Genomic DNA, 18874 nt, shown 5'->3' on the forward strand with positions numbered 1-18874 from the left:
ATCAGAAAAATCGTTATGTAGCTGGCTGACATTAGCGATGTGCTACTGTCAGCAGTCCATAACAGTGTGCCTGCCGCCGTTGGTGCTAAAAAATGACTTTTATAATATGCGAATGAGCCTCTAGGTGCTAGTGGGGCGTTGCTGCAGCACCTAGAGGCTCCGTCCTCTCACCGTCTGGCACGCCCTTGTAAAGGTGATTGGAATCCTCGCTGTCCTTCTGTGCCCCTCCTACGCCTGCGCCTAATACTAAAATGGACGGCGCAGGCGCAGGATTTGCGGGACACGGAGGAGAACGAGGATGCCAATCACCTTTAAATGTGACCCTAAAAACTATTGAATATTACAACAAATGTATTTACTTACTAGTAACATGGCTGAATAGTGCACTCAACAATTACCCTATGAATTCCCTGAAACTGGACTACCCCTTTAAGCTCAACCTCTTTATGTTAGCAACTCTCTTCTCCTACCTTTCTTTTTTGACTGCTTGTCCTATTTATCAAGGTATTCTCTTACTCCTAGGTAGGATTGTTGTGGGTATCGAAATATCAATACCCAATCTATACTTTTGTCCCGGTATCGATACGATACCGGGATTTGACATTTATCGATACTAGGCTGCTCTACTGCACAGCCTAGCATCCGAGAACATGGAGCGCACTGCTGGCAGCGCACTCATGTTCCCTCAGCAGCACAGGGGAGAAGGAGTCACTCTTTCCCTCCCCACTGTGCCGCCGCTGCTGCCAATAAGAGAGAGGGGCAGAGGAGGGGCGGGTGCACTGCGCCACCAATGATAGTAGAGGACCTTTCATAGGTCCAAACAGTGTAAACTAACTATCAGGATATGTAGCGCGGTGCCCAGGGATCTTACTGCACTTACTGTATGCTAATTGCTAGCATCAGAGAAATGGGGAGAAGGTGAGTTTTTTTTTTTTTTGTCCCTGGCTGTGACGCTCTGCGCTTTGATTGGACAGTGCTACAGCCAGGGAGAAGGAACTCCCATTGAGAAAAAGGGCAGTCTCCTCCCCATTGCTCCGATGCTAGCAATTAGCATACAGAGCTGGAGAATATACCGGGGGCCACAGCGGGCGAACGGAGCGGCGCCCAGAAATAATAGTAAGTGCAGTGAGATCCCTGGGAGCGGCGCCCACGAAAATTAGTGCGTTCAGTGAGATCCCTGGGCACTGCTCTACATTTCCTGATAGTTAGTTTACAATGTTTGGACCCATGAAAGGTCCTCTTTAACCTTTAATACAGGAGGCGGGTGTCAGCAGCAGAATCACATAGCCGGCACCCTGCCTCTGACAGGGAGCTGCGATCAGCGGCAGTTAACCCCTCAGGTATGGCACCTGAGGGGTTAACTGCGGCTGATCTGCTGCCGTCACCTGCCTCCTGTATTAAAGGTTCATTTTCATTGGTGGCGCAGTGCGTCCATCCCCCCTTCCCCCCTCCCCAGTATTAAAATCATTGGTGGCGCAGTGCGCCCCCCCCTCAACCCCCCCAGTATTAAAAACATTGGTGGCAGTGGTCACAGGGTGTCATCCCCTCCTCTTCATTGGTGGCAGGGGCAGTTCTGATCGGCGCCCCAGCAGTGCAAACCCCGGGGCTCTGATCGGTTACCATGGCAGCCAGGATGCTACTGAGCTCTATTAGGGTGAATAGGACAAGGGATAAAAAGATCCCAGGTTCTAGCCCTTAACGGGGCTAATAGTTATTAAATAACAAGTAAAAAAAAAAAAAAGTTTAAAAACCACCTAAATATTAAGTATAAATCACCTCCTTTCCCAATTTGACATATAAAATATATAAACAATAAATAAATAAACATATCACATATTGCCACATCTGAAAAAGTCGAAAGTATTAAAATATAAAAGAAATCTCCTATGCGGCGAACACCGGAACAGAAAAAAATAAAAACTGAGCGATTCGCCATTTTTTTAAATGCAGAATGCACGCGGCTTTTTTGGTGTTTTATTTTTTTCGCGTGGCATTGAATGGTATTGAGTATCGCAATACTTTTTTATGGTATCAAAATCGATTAAAAATTTTGGTATCACAACAACCCTACTCCTAGGGTGGGATTTCAGGATCGATTAGGAAGAATGGCAGGACCACTTGTGATCTGTTCTTGCTGATCTTCTGTTGTATTTATCAGTGGGCAGTATAATGACTCTACTGGTTTGTTCTTCACCTCAGGCATACTGTAAGAAGAGGTGGTGTCACACCTAGGCACTGGTGCTTGAGGAGGCCCAAAGGCCACTTTGCCACATAAGAAGACATCAGTATTATAAATAGCACGTGAAAGGCATGGGAATTTTACTTATTTTAATTGAGGGTCCAGAAGCTTTAAGTTACTGCTTCAACGCCCCTTCTTGTCCACTGCATGTTCCTCACCCCACTCTCCTGCCTCTCTTTACAACCCCTCAATAAAACAAGCTCTAACATGCAAACCAGAGACAACCTGTTTTGATTCTGCTATGGGGATCAAATTTCGGACACATCGAAGGCATTAAAATACCAGTCATGCTAGAGAGGAGCTTCTTGTGAACATTAAAACAGTGCATTCATCTGAAGTGTCCATGTGCAACCATAAAAACATAAGTACTGAGTACACTTGCAACAGCCAGGTGATGCAGGTCTTCAAGGGCCAGACAAATCCTGGCTTCTCCTTAAAGAGGTTCATATATATTTGAATATTTAAAACTTGATTGAAAATAATTTAATTAGAGAAAGAACAGAACACTCAGGGTTAAGTAAACAAAATGCTGAATTTCTGTCTCTAAACGTACTTCACCAAGGACATTAAGATGTGAAGAAGCATCAGCTCTTATAGGAGACAAGTCTATTCAGTACTTTTCATTTTAAAGCATACAAATTGTTGAAGACACTTATTGAAAATACCATCTCCTTTTTTCCAGATCATTATCCCATTTCGCCTTTAAAGTTATACCATCTGAAGTATTTCAGAATTTTCACCAAGACGTCTTAAGCATGTAAGTGTTTTTACTGGAAAAGCGTGTAATTATTCTGTTAAAGTATTGACCTATATTGAATATGTCTCACTTGTTAAGAAAGGGATTAACTGAAGAGGCTGTTAGTAACTGGAATAGAACTAGCGCCTATTGATCACTTTCTTAAAGCATGTAAATTTGCAAGTCATCTGCTTCTCCAATAGTTCGTATTCGATGTTTTTCATAGGCTTGAGTGCCATTATCACGTATCAGGTTTACAAGTGTTAACAGAAGACCCCAGTCGAAAATGGAAAATTGCTTACCAAGTATTATCTTTATGTCTCTTGTATCTGCACATTCTAAAGGCTTTGTGCTCCCTGTATTCATTGTTAAAGGGTTGTCCTGTCTGGACATTTATGGGACTGCCGAAAATAGCTAAGCCAATCCTCAGCTATTTTTGAAAGTCTCATAGCAGCGAATAGAGAAGGCTGTGCATGAGTGGCTTGCTCTTCATTCACTCATGGTCAGGTTCTTAGGAGAGAAGCGGGGTCCTACAGATGTAGCTAACCCCTATCACATGTTAGTTTAGAAATTATAAGTGGACAATCAGACTGATCTATCAGATTGGAACTTTGGTCATTGCCAGCTGAATATACAAGCACAGCATATGGCATGATTGGCCAGATGTGGTTAATCATTTGCCACTCTGCACAAGTCCACTCTGTATGTTTCACATTTTTTCTCATTCCTTCATCCACCAGGTTAACCTGGCAGGTTGATGGTCAATATTATTCATACGAATTATATGACAGACTAGCAGAAGGACATGGCTTCGCATGGGTATATTTCATCTATTTCACTTAAAGTTTGTTTGTGTTGTTAAAATATATCAACAGTATCCACTATAACAGTGACATCTACAGTACCCTGTCCCTTTAACAGTGACCTCCACAGCGGTCTGCCCCCTTAAAAGTAACATCCACAAGGCCCTCCCTTTTAACAGTAACATCCACAGCGGCCGTCCCTTTATTAGTGACCTCCACAGTACCCTGTCTCGGTAACAGTGATTTCAACAATAACTCGCCCCCTTAACAGTGACCTCCACAGAGCTCCGTCCCTTAAAATGTGACCTCCACAATACCCCGCCCCCTTACCAGTGACCTCTACAGCATCCTGCCCTTTAACACTGACCTCCATAGAATCACACCCCTTTGACAGTGACCTTCACAGCATCCCACCACCTTAACAGTAACCTCCACAGCATCCCGCCCCCTTAACAGTGACCTCCACAGCACGCCGTCCCTTTAACAGTGACCTCCACAGTGGCCTCCCCTCTATTATTAAGCTCCCATCTATTAAGTACCCCATCTCCTTAACAGTGATTTCCACAACACCCTGTCCCCTTAACAGTGACCTCTACAGCAATCTGCCCCTTAACACTTACATCCATAGCGGACCGTGCCCTTAACTGTGACCTCTACAGCAGCCTGTCCCTAAGTTGGCCAGAGGTCCAGTTTTAGGCCGGACAGCCCGGCTTTTAGACTCCCTGTCCTCTGTCTGGCGCAGGGCTTGGATGGACACATTGATGTCCTTTAGAACAGCTCACCCTTAGGCTACATTCACACGACAGCATATATTTTGCGGTCCGCAAAATACTGATCCACAAAAAATGCGGATGACGTCCTTTTGGCATCCATATTGCATCAGGTTTTTTTTGAGGATCTATTGTAACAATGCCTATGCTTGTCCGCAAAACGGACAAGAATAGGACATGCTCTATATTTTTTGCGGGGATACGGACTGGACATACGGATGCGGACAGCACATGGTGAAATTAATGGGTCCTCATGCAATCTGCAAAGAAAACGGAATGAACACGGATACAAAATACGTTCACACTGTGCTGTCTAAGGGTCAATTCACACATCCGTAAGTGTTCTGCGGATCTGCAAATTGCGGATCTGCAAAACATGGACGCTGGCAATGTGCATTCCGCAATTTGATGCCTAATCTTGTCAGCAATTGCGGATAAGAATAGGAAATGTTCTATTTTTTGGGGCGGAAACGGAAGCCCGGATGCGGAAGTGCAGATCCGCAAATGCGGATGCGGACAGCACATTCCGGCCCCATTGAAAATGAATGTTGCGGAACGGATGCAGACGCATTTTGCAGACGTGTGAATGGACCCTTAGTGTGAGCTGCAGGGAGAAAGTCATCTTCCCTCCCACCCCTGCAGCTGACAGAAGTTGAATTTTACCTAGATTTTTTAAATCCCCATTGTCTGCGGAGTGGGAGGGGGCGTGGCCTAACCAGCTTGGGCCGTGGCTTAGCGGGACCTGGGGGTCGGTTTTTAAGTCCGTCTTTTGAGGGTGGCCTAAATGGCCACCCTACCTGCCCCCTGAACTGTGACCTCCACAGCACTCCACTCCCTTAACAGTGTCATCTACAGCGCCCTGCACATTTGATGCTGACTTACAGTAGTGAAGAAAAATGGCTGGGTTGTCAGGGGTACACCTATCCTTTCTGCTGCCTGAGGCAAAAATGTTAACGGCGCTCCCACCCCTCATACCAAATTCTCAACCTAACCCCTTCCCTCCAGCCCTACTGTTAAAGACATCCTTGGAATATGTTAGCGACACCACCCCCATTAGTAGAAATACCCTCCAAAATTGTTTGCACATTTTGGGTTGTGGCCAATACCAATGATCTTTATTTTTAATTCTTCAAATGGGCGGCGTGATTTAAAAAAAAATTTTGCACTTAAGTTCCCCTAGACTTTAACGTGTTATTGTCCGATTGCTTCTTCCACAGATTGCAATGATTCAACAACATAGAAAAGCATATTAAGCAGATACATCTGCTTTAAAGGGGTTGTCCCATCTTACCGTTTCCACTGCGAGAAGGGACAAAGGCTACTTTCCCACTAGCATTAGTTTGTCCGGCAGGCTGTTTCGGCAGGGTAACAGCCTGCCGGATCTGTACTAATGCTTGCACTCGTGTGCTGCCGGAAGTCTGGCCTGGCACCATTCACTATCACGGGGAGGGGCAGGAGATGTTCCCCTACTATCATGTTCACCTAACGCTAGTGTGAAAGTAGCCTAGGTGGCTGGGCTTATGTAACAGCTGAGTGTGCAGGCGTTCTGCTGTTTGCATAACTCCCATTGTAGTAAATGGGAGCTAAGCAAATAATGTAGCACAAGTTACACTGCTTCTATAGTGTGTATATATACATATATTTTTTTAAAATCAAACCCTCTGCTATATGTATGTATGTATTTACTAAGTGTATGTGTGTGTGTAATCTATATATATAAAGAAAGACGTATGTATGTATGTATGTATGTATGTTCCGCGATCACTCAAAAACGCAGCCATCGATTTCAACAAAACTTGGTATACACATCCCTTGCTACCTGGAAAAAAATCTTGTGGGGGGGTCACAGCTCTCTAGTACGTACCGTTCCTGAGATATTCCCCAAAAATTACCTGCATTAGCCAATACAAGCCTGTAAGTCTTTCTCTTCATATCCCAAATGCCATACACACATTTTTGGATCTTAACAAGGTTCCAAGTAGAGCTTCAACATGCAGCAAGAAGAAATGAGAGTGAGACAAAACATTTTTTGAGCATTCAATTAATTGAAAATAACAATTAAACTGAAACAGGCTGTTTTTCAGCTAATCCAAATTTTAGGACCACATGCTTTAAAAGGCCAAATATGCGCAAAGATGTGGATTAATTGTCATTTTCTGTCAGGTAGTCACTAGAGATGTCCCGAACTATTCACAGGCGAATAGTTCCCGGCGAACATAGTTTGTTCGCGTTCGCCGCTACGGGCGAACATATGCGATGTTCGGTTCGCCTCCTATACGTCATCATTGAGCAAACTTTGACCCTGTACCTCTCAGTCAGCAGACACATTCCAGCCAATCAGCAGCAGACCCTCCCTCCCAGACCCTCCCACCGCCTATCAAAAAGCAAGGACAGCATCCATCTTAGATTAATTCTGAAGCTGCAGTGTCACAATGCGATTAATACAGGTTATAAACATTGCGATTACAACTTAGAGCTGGGTTCCTAATGGTTATATTGATAGAATATAACGAAGATTGAGAATATAGTGCTTTATTCGTTGTCAATTCTAGCAATACAACCATTAGGAACTCAGATCTAAGTTGCATTTGCAATGCGAATAATGCAGGTTATATTAATCGCATTGCGAATTCAAGCTAGCGAATGCAAGCTAAGTTCCTAATGGTTGTATTGCTAGAATTGATGAATATAACGAATATAGCACTATATTCTCAATCTTCGTTATATTCTAGCAATACAACCATTAGGAACCCAGCAGCTCTAAGTTGAATTCGCAATGTGATTAATATAACCTGCATTAATCGCATTGCGATTACAACTTTCTCAAATCCGACGGTATATTCTAGCATGGAGCCGTTCCCATGGTGATGGGGACGCTCCATGAGCACGGAAGTCAGCAGAAGCTCTAAGTTGAAATCGCAGTGCGATTAATTCAAGTTCTATAAATCGCATTGCGATTTCAACAGAACTTCTGCTGACTTCCGTGCTCATCGAGCATCCCTATCACCATGGGAATGACTACATGCTAGAATGTACTGTCGGATTTGAGAAAGTTGAAATCACAATGCGATTAATTCAAGTTCTACAGGGAGTGCAGAATTATTAAGCAAGTTGTATTTTTGAGGATTCATTTTATTATTGAACAACAACCATGTTCTCAATGAACCCAAAAAACTCATTAATATCAAAGCTGAATATTTTTGGAAGTCGTTTTTAGTTTGTTTTTAGTTTTAGCTATTTTAGGGGGATATCTGTGTGTGCAGGTGACTATTACTGTGCATAATTATTAGGCAAATTAACAAAAAACAAATATATACCCATTTCAATTATTTATTTTTACCAGTGAAACCAATATAACATCTCAACATTCACAAATATACATTTCTGACATTCAAAAACAAAACAAAAACAAATCAGTGACCAATATAGCCACCTTTCTTTGCAAGGACACTCAAAAGCCTGCCATCCATGGATTCTGTCAGTGTTTTGATCTGTTCACCATCAACATTGCGTGCAGCAGCAACCACAGCCTCCCAGACACTGTTCAGAGAGGTGTACTGTTTTCCCTCCTTGTAAATCTCACATTTGATGATGGACCACAGGTTCTCAATGGGGTTCAGATCAGGTGAACAAGGAGGCCATGTCATTAGATTTTCTTCTTTTATACCCTTTCTTGCCAGCCACGCTGTGGAGTACTTGGACGCGTGTGATGGAGCATTGTCCTGCATGAAAATCATGTTTTTCTTGAAGGATGCAGACTTCTTCCTGTACCACTGCTTGAAGAAGGTGTCTTCCAAAAACTGGCAGTAGGACTGGGAGTTGACCTTGACTCCATCCTCAACCCGAAAAGGCCCCACAAGCTCATCTTTGATGATACCAGCCCAAACCAGTACTCCACCTCCACCTTGCTGGCGTCTGAGTCGGACTGGAGCTCTCTGCCCTTTACCAATCCAGCCACGGGCCCATCCATCTGACCCATCAAGACTCACTCTCATTTCATCAGTCCATAAGACTCCACCTTAGAAAAATCAGTCTTGAGATATTTCTTGGCCCAGTCTTGACGTTTCAGCTTGTGTGTCTTGTTCAGTGATGGTCGTCTTTCAGCCTTTCTTACCTTGGCCATGTCTCTGAGTATTGCACACCTTGTGCTTTTGGGTACTCCAGTGATGTTGCAGCTCTGAAATATGGCCAAACTGGTGGCAAGTGGCATCTTGGCAGCTGCACGCTTGACTTTTCTCAGTTCATGGGCAGTTATTTTGCGCCTTGGTTTTTCCACACGCTTCTTGCGACCCTGTTGACTATTTTGAATGAAACGCTTGATTGTTCGATGATCACGCTTCAGAAGCTTTGCAATTTTAAGAGTGATGCATCCCTCTGCAAGATATCTCACTATTTTTGACTTTTCTGAGCCTGTCAAGTCCTTCTTTTGACCCATTTTGCCAAAGGAAAGGAAGTTGCCTAATAATTATGCACACCTGATATAGGGTGTTGATGTCATTAGACCACACCCCTTCTCATTACAGAGATGCACATCTTCTAATATGCTTAATTGGTAGTAGGCTTTCGAGCCTATACAGCTTGGAGTAAGACAACATGCATAAAGAGGATGATGTGGTCAAAATACTCATTTGCCTAATAATTCTGCACTCCCTGTATAAATCGCATTGCGATTTCAACAGAACTTCTGCTGACTTCCGTGCTCATGGAGCGTCCCCATCACCATAGGAACAACTCCATGCTAGAATTTACTGTCGGATTTGAGAAAGTTGAAATCGCAATGCGATTAATTCAAGTTCTATAAATCGCATTGTGATTTCAACTTACCACACTCTGTGTCAACTACGTAATTTTCCATGGGTGTTTTGCCATGGATACCCCTCTGGCATGCCACAGTCCAGGTGTTAGTCCCCTTCAAACAACTTTTCCATCACTATTGTGGTCACAAAGAGTACCTGTGGGTTTTCAAATTCGCCTTCCTATTGATGTCTATTGCGGTTCGCCCAGGTTCGCACGTTCGAGAACATTTGCGGAAATTCGCGTTCGCCGTTTGCGAACGGAAAATGTTATGTTCGCGACATCACTAGTAGTCACGTTGTGATGGCAAAGGCAAAAAAACCTCTCCCTTTTTGATCGTGGTCGGGATGTTGAACTGCATAAGCAGGGTCTCTCACAGCGCGCTATTGCTGCTGAGGTGGGATGCAGTAAGACAGTAATTTGGAATTTCTTAAATGATCCTGAGGGTTATGGAACAAAAAAGTCAAGTGGAAGACCCAAAAAAATTTAATCAGCACTGAGCCGGAGGATCCAATTGGCTGTCCTTCAAGACACTGGACAATCCTCGACCCAAATTAAGGCCCTTACTGGTGCTGACTGCAGCCCCATAACCTTCAGACGGCATCTGAGACTGAAGGGCTTCAAAAACAAAAAACAACGTCTTCAAAGACCTCGTCTCCTTGAACACCACAGAACTGCTTGTTTGGACTTTGCAAGAGAGCACCAAACATGGGACATTCAAAGGTGGAAGAAAGTTTTATTCTCTGATGAGAAAATGTTTTACCTTGATGGTCCTGATGGTTTCCAACGTTACTGGCATAACAAGCAGATCCCACCTGAGATGTTTTCTACGTGCCACAGTGGAGGGGGCACCATAATGGTCTGGAATGCTTTTTCCTTCAGTGGAACAATGGAGCTTCAGGAAGTGCAGGGGCGTCAAGCGGCCGCTGGCTATGTTCAGATGTTGCAGAGAGCATTCCTCATGACTGACGGCCCTTGTCTGTGTGGTAACGACTGTGTTTTTCCACAGGACAACGCTACAGTACACAATGCCCGCAGGACAAGGGACTTCTTCCAGGAGAATAACATCACTTTATTGGCCCATCCTGCGTGTTCCCCTAATCTAAATCCAATTGAGAAACTTTTGGGAAGGATGGCAAGGGAAGTTTACAAAAATGGACAACAGTTCCAGACAGTAGATGGCCTTCATGCGGCCGTCTTCGCCACTTTGAGAAATGTTCCCACTCACCTCATGGAAACGCTTGCATCAAGCATGCCGAAACAAATTTTTGAAATGATAAACAATAACGGCGGAGCTACTCATTACTGAGTTCATGTTCGGAAGTTGTATTTATGTTTGGGGGGGGGCTTAGTTTTTTTTTGGAGGTGTGGTCATAAACTTTTTATCAGCTGAAAAACAGCCTGTTTCAGTTTATTCGTAGTTTTTTTTATTAAATTAAATGCTCAAAAAATGTTTTGTCTCACTCCCATTTCTTCTTGTTGCATGTTGAAGCTCTACTTGGAACCTTGTTAAGATCCAGCCATGCTAAATATGATTTTTTTACATTTTTCAAGTGGTCTTAAACTTTTGATCAGGACTGTATTACCACATCTGTTGTAGAACCTTACCCATATACAACAAAAGAGCGAGGATGTATCATGGTAAAAAATCTCATTTTATTCAATTTAAATGACATAATCAATACAAGTAAGAGCAAAAGGGGACAGGACATGGAGACTAAGCCACAATAGGGCTCTACAATGTGGAGAATCACATTTGGGGATGATGTGACCAAAAACAGCAGGTAACACAACAATTTGAGCAGAGGCTATAGAACCTTACCTATCCCGGTTCCCTTAGCAGATCTATATCGGCTACATAGAGATCTCTTTTCTTTCATCTGGGCTCATCAACGACCGAGGATTAAACTTGAAGTTATGTTTCTTGATAAATGAATGGGAGGGCTTTCAGTCCCCAATTTCATCAAATATTACAAAGCAGCTCGCTTAGCACAGCTTCTTTTGGTCCATGGTCGACGACGCCCTCCGATGTGTGTGGCCCTGGAGTCATAAATGATTGCCCCATTTTCCTGGTCTGCATTATTCTGGGATACAAATCCTCTCCCTGCAGACCTCAAATCTAAGGCCCTACTACCTTTTCATGCTATACAACTATGGAGGTCAGTCCGTTTTAAGGCAAGTCTCCAATCCAGACCTTCTCCTCTCATTCCTCTTTTTTGACTACCCCAACCTTTCCACCCGGGATGGACTTGAGTGGTTTCTCATGGTGGTCCGCCAACTGTCTGACAAGACTACATGACTTTCTTATTGCTGGTAAACTACCATCTGTGGATCAGTTAAGATCTAAATATTCTATCCCTACCTCTGAAAGCTACAGACTGATTTGTTCTTATTGGCGGTCCATTGTGGGGACCCTCTGATCCATTTCCTGCTCTCCTCTTGAACGTTTCATTTTATATTCTTTTGAAAGGGTAGGACTGGCATCTCTCCTCTATTGTTGGTTAAATACTCCATCCAGTGTTAACAAGCTGCCCTTTATATTAAAGTGGGAGGAGGACATACATTGCTCAATGTCTATTGCTAAATGGCATGCATGTTGTGAGACTGTCACTAGGGGCAGTTGGCAAGTATCACTGGTGGAAACTTCTCTTAAGGTCCTCTATAGGGCCTATTTAGTACCCGACAGGTTACATCGTATCTATCCATCGGTTTCACCACTTAATTTTCGGGGATGTAATGATATTGGATCAATGTACCATATATGGTGGGCATGCCCTGTAGCAAGCTCTTTTTGGTCAGGAATATGCACAATCTGATCAAACGTTTTGGGCACCACTTTTCATAAGACCCCATCGGTATGTCTCCTTGGAGATAAGCCTATAAGCTTAAAATACGCCCCATTTAAACTGGCCCAATACTTTTTGCTACCGGCACGTATACACATCGCGGCCAAATGGCATTTAAATGCCCTTGGCCTTGCTGAGGTTGTGCAACAGATGGATAGAATGGCCATAAATAAAAAGATTACAGCTACTATGGGAGATACGGTCGAATCTTACTTAAAACTCTGGCAGCCGTGGCTGGTCTCCTCCCACACTTCTCATAGGATACCCTACTTGTCAATGTAACTTTGGTGAGAGGTTATTGGCTTCTCCTACAGTCTATTTCGGGTTGCCTGGGATACTCTATTGTCCGCCACACCTGCCCTATACCTTTATCTGAGAACGCCACAGCTTTGCACTCATAAGGACACCATGTTTTTGTTCCTTGATGTATGTGAAACTTGTTTTTGGTTGTTTGATATTACATCCATTGTACTATGTATCTGTCAATAACCACCTCCTGCATGAGGTGAATTTATACGATACTGTTTCTGGTTTCTGTAACCTTGCCTTATTTTGTGCCTTAATAAAACCGACTTTTTGAAACTAAAAAAATGGGCTGGCTGCTGTGAAGGTCAAAGTTAAGGGTATGGGCTGCTGTGGAGGTTCCATTTTAAAGTGGGGGGGGGGGCACTGTGTGGGGTCAGTGTTGAGGGGTGGGGGACTGTGGAGTTAATTGTTAAAGGGGCAGAGTACTGTAGATGTCACTGTTATAGCGAATACTGTCGATATCTTTTAACGACACACACAAACATTAAATGAAATAGATGAAATATACCCACGGGAAGCCAGGTCCATCTGCTAGTATATATATATATATATATTCCAGTGTGTCCTTAAATTTGCTTTCCTCAGTGGAAAAACAGATTAAACCTACAAGAAACCAGGACTCCTTGAGAGACTGGTCTATCATTATAGATGCACACACAGATGTGTTACTGCAACATTTATCATACACATTCCACATATCAATAACCATTACATGCGACACACATTCATATACAGTACACCAGATGTAGCAGGGTTAGCACTCAAGCTCTTAACTGAAATGTCTTAATTCATCGCGTTATCTTGAGACAAAAGCTATTGAAAAGCAATTGAAGGTGTTTGCTTAACCCCTTAGTGACCAAGCCTGTTTGGGCCTTTATGACCAAGCGTTTTTCTTCCTTTTTTCATGGTCTCGTTCCAAGAGCTATAACTTTTTTATTTTTTCGTCTATATAGCTTTATGAGGGCTTGTTTTTTACGGGACAAGTTGTAGTTTTTAATGGCACCATTTTGGGGTACACATAACTTTCTGATTAACTTTTATTAATTATTTCTGGGAGGGAGATGGGGAAAAATAGCAATACTGCCACTGCGTTTTTTACATTATAAATTTTACAGCGTTCATTTTTCGGTAAAAATAACATAATATCTTTATTCTCTGGGTCAGAACGAAATACTTTGACTTTTTTTTTACGTTTTACTACTTTTTTTCCCAATAAAACCCCTTTTATTAACACAAAAAATGATTTTGCATTGCCACTTCACAAGACCCATAACTTTTTTTTTTCTTTTTCTATGGAGTTGTGTGAGGGCTTGATTTTTGAGGGACAACTTGTATTTTTCATTGGTATCATTTTGGAGTAAATGCCGCTTTTTGATCGCTTTTTATTACGTTTTTTCGGTGGGAACAAGAATAATTTAGAAATTTTTTACGGCGTTCACCATAGGGGATAATTTATGTAATATTTATGTAGTCCGGGTCGTTACGGACGCGGAAATACCAAACATATGGGGGATATTTTCTTTTTACAATTTTTTTCATTGAAAAGCGTATTTTCAATGGAAAAAAAAGCATATTTTTTTATTTTATGGAATTATTTTTATTTAATAAAAGTCCCGCAAGGGGACTATAATATACAGTATTTTGATTGCTTTTAAAATGTAATGCATTATCTCTATAATGCATTACATTTCAATAGCAATGCTATTCAAAGTTTGACCAGCAGGCTGCGCCAGAGAGGCACAGCCTGCTGGAGAGAACTGAAGACAGGTTCAGGGCCCTGATTGGAAGTGAGGTAAGCTTCCCAACACATCAGCACCCCGTGATCGCATTTTCGGGGTGCTTATGGGAGACAGAGGGAGTCCGCTCCCTCTGTCACCACTTTACATGCAGCGGGCGCCATTGTGCCCGGCATGTAAAGGGTTAAACAGCCCAGATCGGCACTTCTGCCAGTCAGGGCTGTTAGAGCAGGGCCCCGGCTCTCATGTGAGAGCCGGGTCTGCGCTCCCCGCTGCACAAGGGAAGCCGTGCAGCGCTTAGACTGGGCCGCCGTAAAAACGTGGTGGCCTAGCCTAAGGCCCCTTAGTGACCGCCGTAAAAACATGTATGGGTGGTCACTAAGGGGTTAACGCATTTAGTTTAGATGACACGTCTCATAAAGCATGTGTGTTAACTCTACTACATCTGTACATACATATAACTCACAGTGTACACACATTACACATACTGTACAGTACACTCACCATTTCTGTAAGTGGCTAGATATTATGTGGGGTTTCAGTCATGGGGTAGTGTCTGTGGAGCACAGAACAGGTAAAGTCAGACTGTTTACAGACTCCTCTCCCTCCTCCTCCTGTCTGCTCCGACTACTTGCTGAAAGCTGCAAAGACAGGTGGAGGGTTAGGCAGGGTCTGCAGGGTAATGCTGCTGGGAAGGTGGGGGGTTAGGCAGGGTCTGAAGGGTAATGCTGCTGGTAAGGTGGGGGGTTAGGCAGGGTCTGCAGGGTAATGCTGCTGGGCAGATGGAGGGTTAGGCAGGGTCTGCAGGGTAATGCTGCTGGGAAGGTGGGGGGTTAGGCAGGATAATGCTGCTGGGCAGATGCGTGGTTAGGCAGGGTCTGAAGGGTAATGCTGCTGGGCAGGTAGGGGGTTAGGCAGGGTCTGTAGGGTAATGCTGCTGGGCAGGTAGGGGGTTAGGCAGGGTCTGTAGGGTAATGCTGCTGGGCAGGTGGGGGGTTCACTGTGTAGGGGCCATGTTTATGAGGGCAGGCAGAGACACTGGCACTGCAGAGGGGAGGCTCTGTGGAGCAGCTGCCAGCCTGATCTACAGTATAGTAGACTCGTGGCTGCTCTATTCAGAGCAGGAGAAGCGGCTGCTTTCTGCTCTGAAGCTGTATACATTCGGTCAGATGGGGCCCAATCAGAAATACAATGAACACCCACCTGGCAAAGGAGCTCAGCAGTGATAAAGTGAGAGAGGTGGAAAAAACAGCCTATTACAGGGCTTTGCTCCGCACTGGCAGTCTGCACTCCTGATGCTCCCAGCCTGGTATTATGTCATCACATGACGCGTCAGGTCCTGCTGCCTCTGCTGAGTGAGATGTATGTTCCACAGTGTGGAATGTGGAACATACATCTCACTGTAACTTTTGCTGGCTTGCGGGGCTGGCACTGATGACCCTCACACATGCACCCAGTTCCCTACAGTTGGTGGAGGCCTCTTCGTTTAGTTAAGTCGTGGAGAGCCCATGTTCCCTGCTTTCAATCTAGCACTGCACAACGCTGCTGCGCATCCCCCACTTTCCACTAGATGGCGCCGCCTGAGGCAACTGCCTCACATGGCCTCGTTAACCGTGTGCCCCTGTGGGTTGTTATGGAAACCTGGTGTAAAACTGTGTGTATGTGGAGACTAAGGGTCTGCGAGCTTCTATTGGCTGATAAGGGTCATGTGACCAGGCTTCTATTGGCTAATGCATTTTTTTGGGAATATCTCAGGAACTGTACGTGCTAGAGAGCTGTGCCAAATTTCGTGATTGTAAATGCGATGGTGCAGATTCCTTTAGCGTACATACACACGCACACATACACTCAACTTTATATATTAGATGACTGATGGGCGGCATATCTTGTGTGCATGTCCTTGAGTTGCACTTTTTTTCAATAAATTCAATCATGCCCTGGCTCTGACATTTTTTCCCTCATTGCCTGGCATTTTTCTCCTCTAGACCTCTGCTGTTTTTTTTTACAGCATTTTTAATGTCATTTTTTCATTGAATATTTTGTGCCACTGTATTTTCTCCATACTGCTCAACAAAGGACCTGATACTATATGGGCCTAAAATGCCATCACAAAAATACTAAGCAAGTTATCCTTTTTTATTTACTTTTTGGACTCAAAAATGCACAGTACAATGTTGTAAATATAGCACGGGCTTCAGCAACATACATCACATGATTATTTTTATTTCCTGGACATGAACGTTAGATAGTTATTGGTCAAACACCTGTTTCGGCCAACAGCCTTCTCTACTACATGCACTGGATCCTATGATCGGTCAACTGCACAAATGGGGCGAAGGAGAAAGGCTGCTGCCAGAAACTTCTGGCAACAGCTTATCATTGGCTGAACAAAAGACATCTGCTGTTTGCTGTTTCTAGAAAACAAAAAAGGCACACCATGTGTTTGAATGAATAAACCTAAATTCCCTTCTACTTAACCCCTGCACATTGCAGTTTTCCACAAACAAAAACGATAATGCAGAAAAATTTGGTTCACTTACATCTGATGTTTGAACGAAGCCTAATGGGACTATTGTCTTACTTCGAAATTGGCCATAGGAAAATATGAGTGCACAAGATTGTCAGTCCCAATGCTACGGCTATGGAAAAATCATCTTTAAATAATAGACAATAAATAGGGACCCACTAACCCCCCCCCCCCCCCCAATCAGCTGTTATCAGCAGGGCAAGCAGTGAGTGGTCACAAATTTCAAAATTAGCCCATGAGGTTCACATGGTCACTTTTGGTCCATCAGTTTGGAAACCACTCCTTGCAAAGCTCTTCGTTGTGTTTAATAAAGAGGCAAAGTAACTGTGGAGCCCCAGTTATGGGTCTTCAACAGAGTGAAAGGCAGATATCCCTCCCAGTAAGGAAAACCAAGCAAAAGGGGTGTCCCCATTTTAGAGATCACCAAATCCACCATATTGAGTGGCCCCTGTGTCCAGATCCAGCTCTGTTACAAGCCTTAAATAACAATGAAATCACAAAGAGAAGACATACATGGAAATCTCACTGATGCCCAATGAGGTCAATACCTTATTATCTCTTATAATGCTGGACGGCAATCCTGTAAAGGTCGAGTTATGTTGCTTTACTTTTTCTTTAGTTAATATATGTTTTTTTTTTTTTTTTCTATTCATAGTTATAGCTCCCTTGCCATTTTTTTCTGGTTAAGATTCACTGGACGGTCAGAGCTTAGGCCCCATTTACATCATGTGTGGTGTATGTGTTGGGTTTATACATAAGGAGATTTTCCTAGTGCATATGTCAGACACTGTACTGTGTGAACAGAGTCTGAGCTCAAACTATCTGCTAAATATTTGTAACACTGCTACATTCAGCTTCCAGCATAAAACTTAATTAATTATTTCAGACAGTGTATTGGTAAAATGTATCTCCGGTCTTTCTATCCTAGTAAAAATTTCCTGCTGTACCATACCATTAGGGTCAGTGTTCCCTCTAAGCCTTGGCAGCTGCTGAGCGGGGTCGGCTCAGAGCTGGGCACAGCGCCATCAAAGGTGGGCAATAGGAAAACCTAAGATAATTGTCACATCAAAGAGCATACAGTGTACATCCCGTACAATACAGTATAATCCCTGCACCATGCTGTGCAATATACAGCATAATCCCTGCAAAGAAAAATTGGGGGTCAGTCAGCACATCCAGCGCACAGGTGCGCATTGCCATGGCTGAAAGCACAAAGGCAAAAAAATATACAATGCAACAGCACTCTGCAAACCAAATAAAGTACAATAATGCCAAAATAATAGAAAGTATTCTGGTGCAAATGCTACGCTAATAAATTTGAAATGCTTGGCAAATCATTTTGTACAAAATTATTTGGGCCCGTCTGCCAAACGTCAAGGTGATCTCAGTAAGACGGGAACCTAACACTAAATACCACATTAACTGGTGCCATACTGGCTTCCATTACATTCAGGGAATGCAGGTTCCACATGCATGCCAAGCCCACATTATATTATGCCTCTTATGGTGCCAAAATGGCCTCCATTATATTTAGGGGATTCAGGCCCCTCATGCATGCCGAACCCACACTATATAATACCTCTTTGGTGCCGGCCTCCATTTTGTTAAAAAAATGCAGGTTCCACTAGCATGCTGAGCCCACTTTGTATTCCACCACCTAGTGCCAAATGGCCTCCAATTCATACAGGGAGAGTAGGCCACAGCTTTATAGCTATACTAATTAAAATCAGAGTCAGCCACACCTCCAATACAAACTGCAAAGAAAAATTGGGGGTCAGTCAGCACATCCAGTGCGCAGGTGCGCATTGCCATGGCTGAAAGCACAAAGGCAAAAAAAAAATTACAATGCAACAGCACTCTGCAAACCAAATAAAGTACAATAATGCCAAAATAGAAAGTATTCTGGTGCAAATGCTACGCTAATAAATTTGAAATGCTTGGCAAATCATTTTGTACAAAATTATTTGGGCCCGTCTGCCAAACGTCAAGGCGATCTCAGTAAGACGGGAACCTAACACTAAATACCACATTAACTGGTGCCATACTGGCCTCTATTACATTCAGGGAATGCAGGTTTCACATGCATGCCGAGCCCACATTATATTATACCTCTTCTG

The 18874-nt window shown here is 43.5% G+C and overlaps 1 protein-coding gene across 1 annotated transcript in view; it reads left to right on the forward strand.

Annotated features, from left to right (window-relative positions):
- The window catches only part of LHCGR (luteinizing hormone/choriogonadotropin receptor), a 269250-nt gene that overhangs the window by 50645 nt on the left and 199731 nt on the right, over positions 1 to 18874 (forward strand). Inside the window, exon 2 of the mRNA XM_044290871.1 lies at positions 2922 to 2996. Within this exon, the coding sequence (XP_044146806.1) occupies positions 2922 to 2996 (75 nt within the window). The remainder of the gene's footprint in view (positions 1 to 2921; positions 2997 to 18874) is intronic.

Source organism: Bufo gargarizans, chromosome 4 (genome assembly GCF_014858855.1).
Source record: "Bufo gargarizans isolate SCDJY-AF-19 chromosome 4, ASM1485885v1, whole genome shotgun sequence".
Taxonomy (NCBI): Eukaryota; Metazoa; Chordata; class Amphibia; order Anura; family Bufonidae; genus Bufo; species Bufo gargarizans.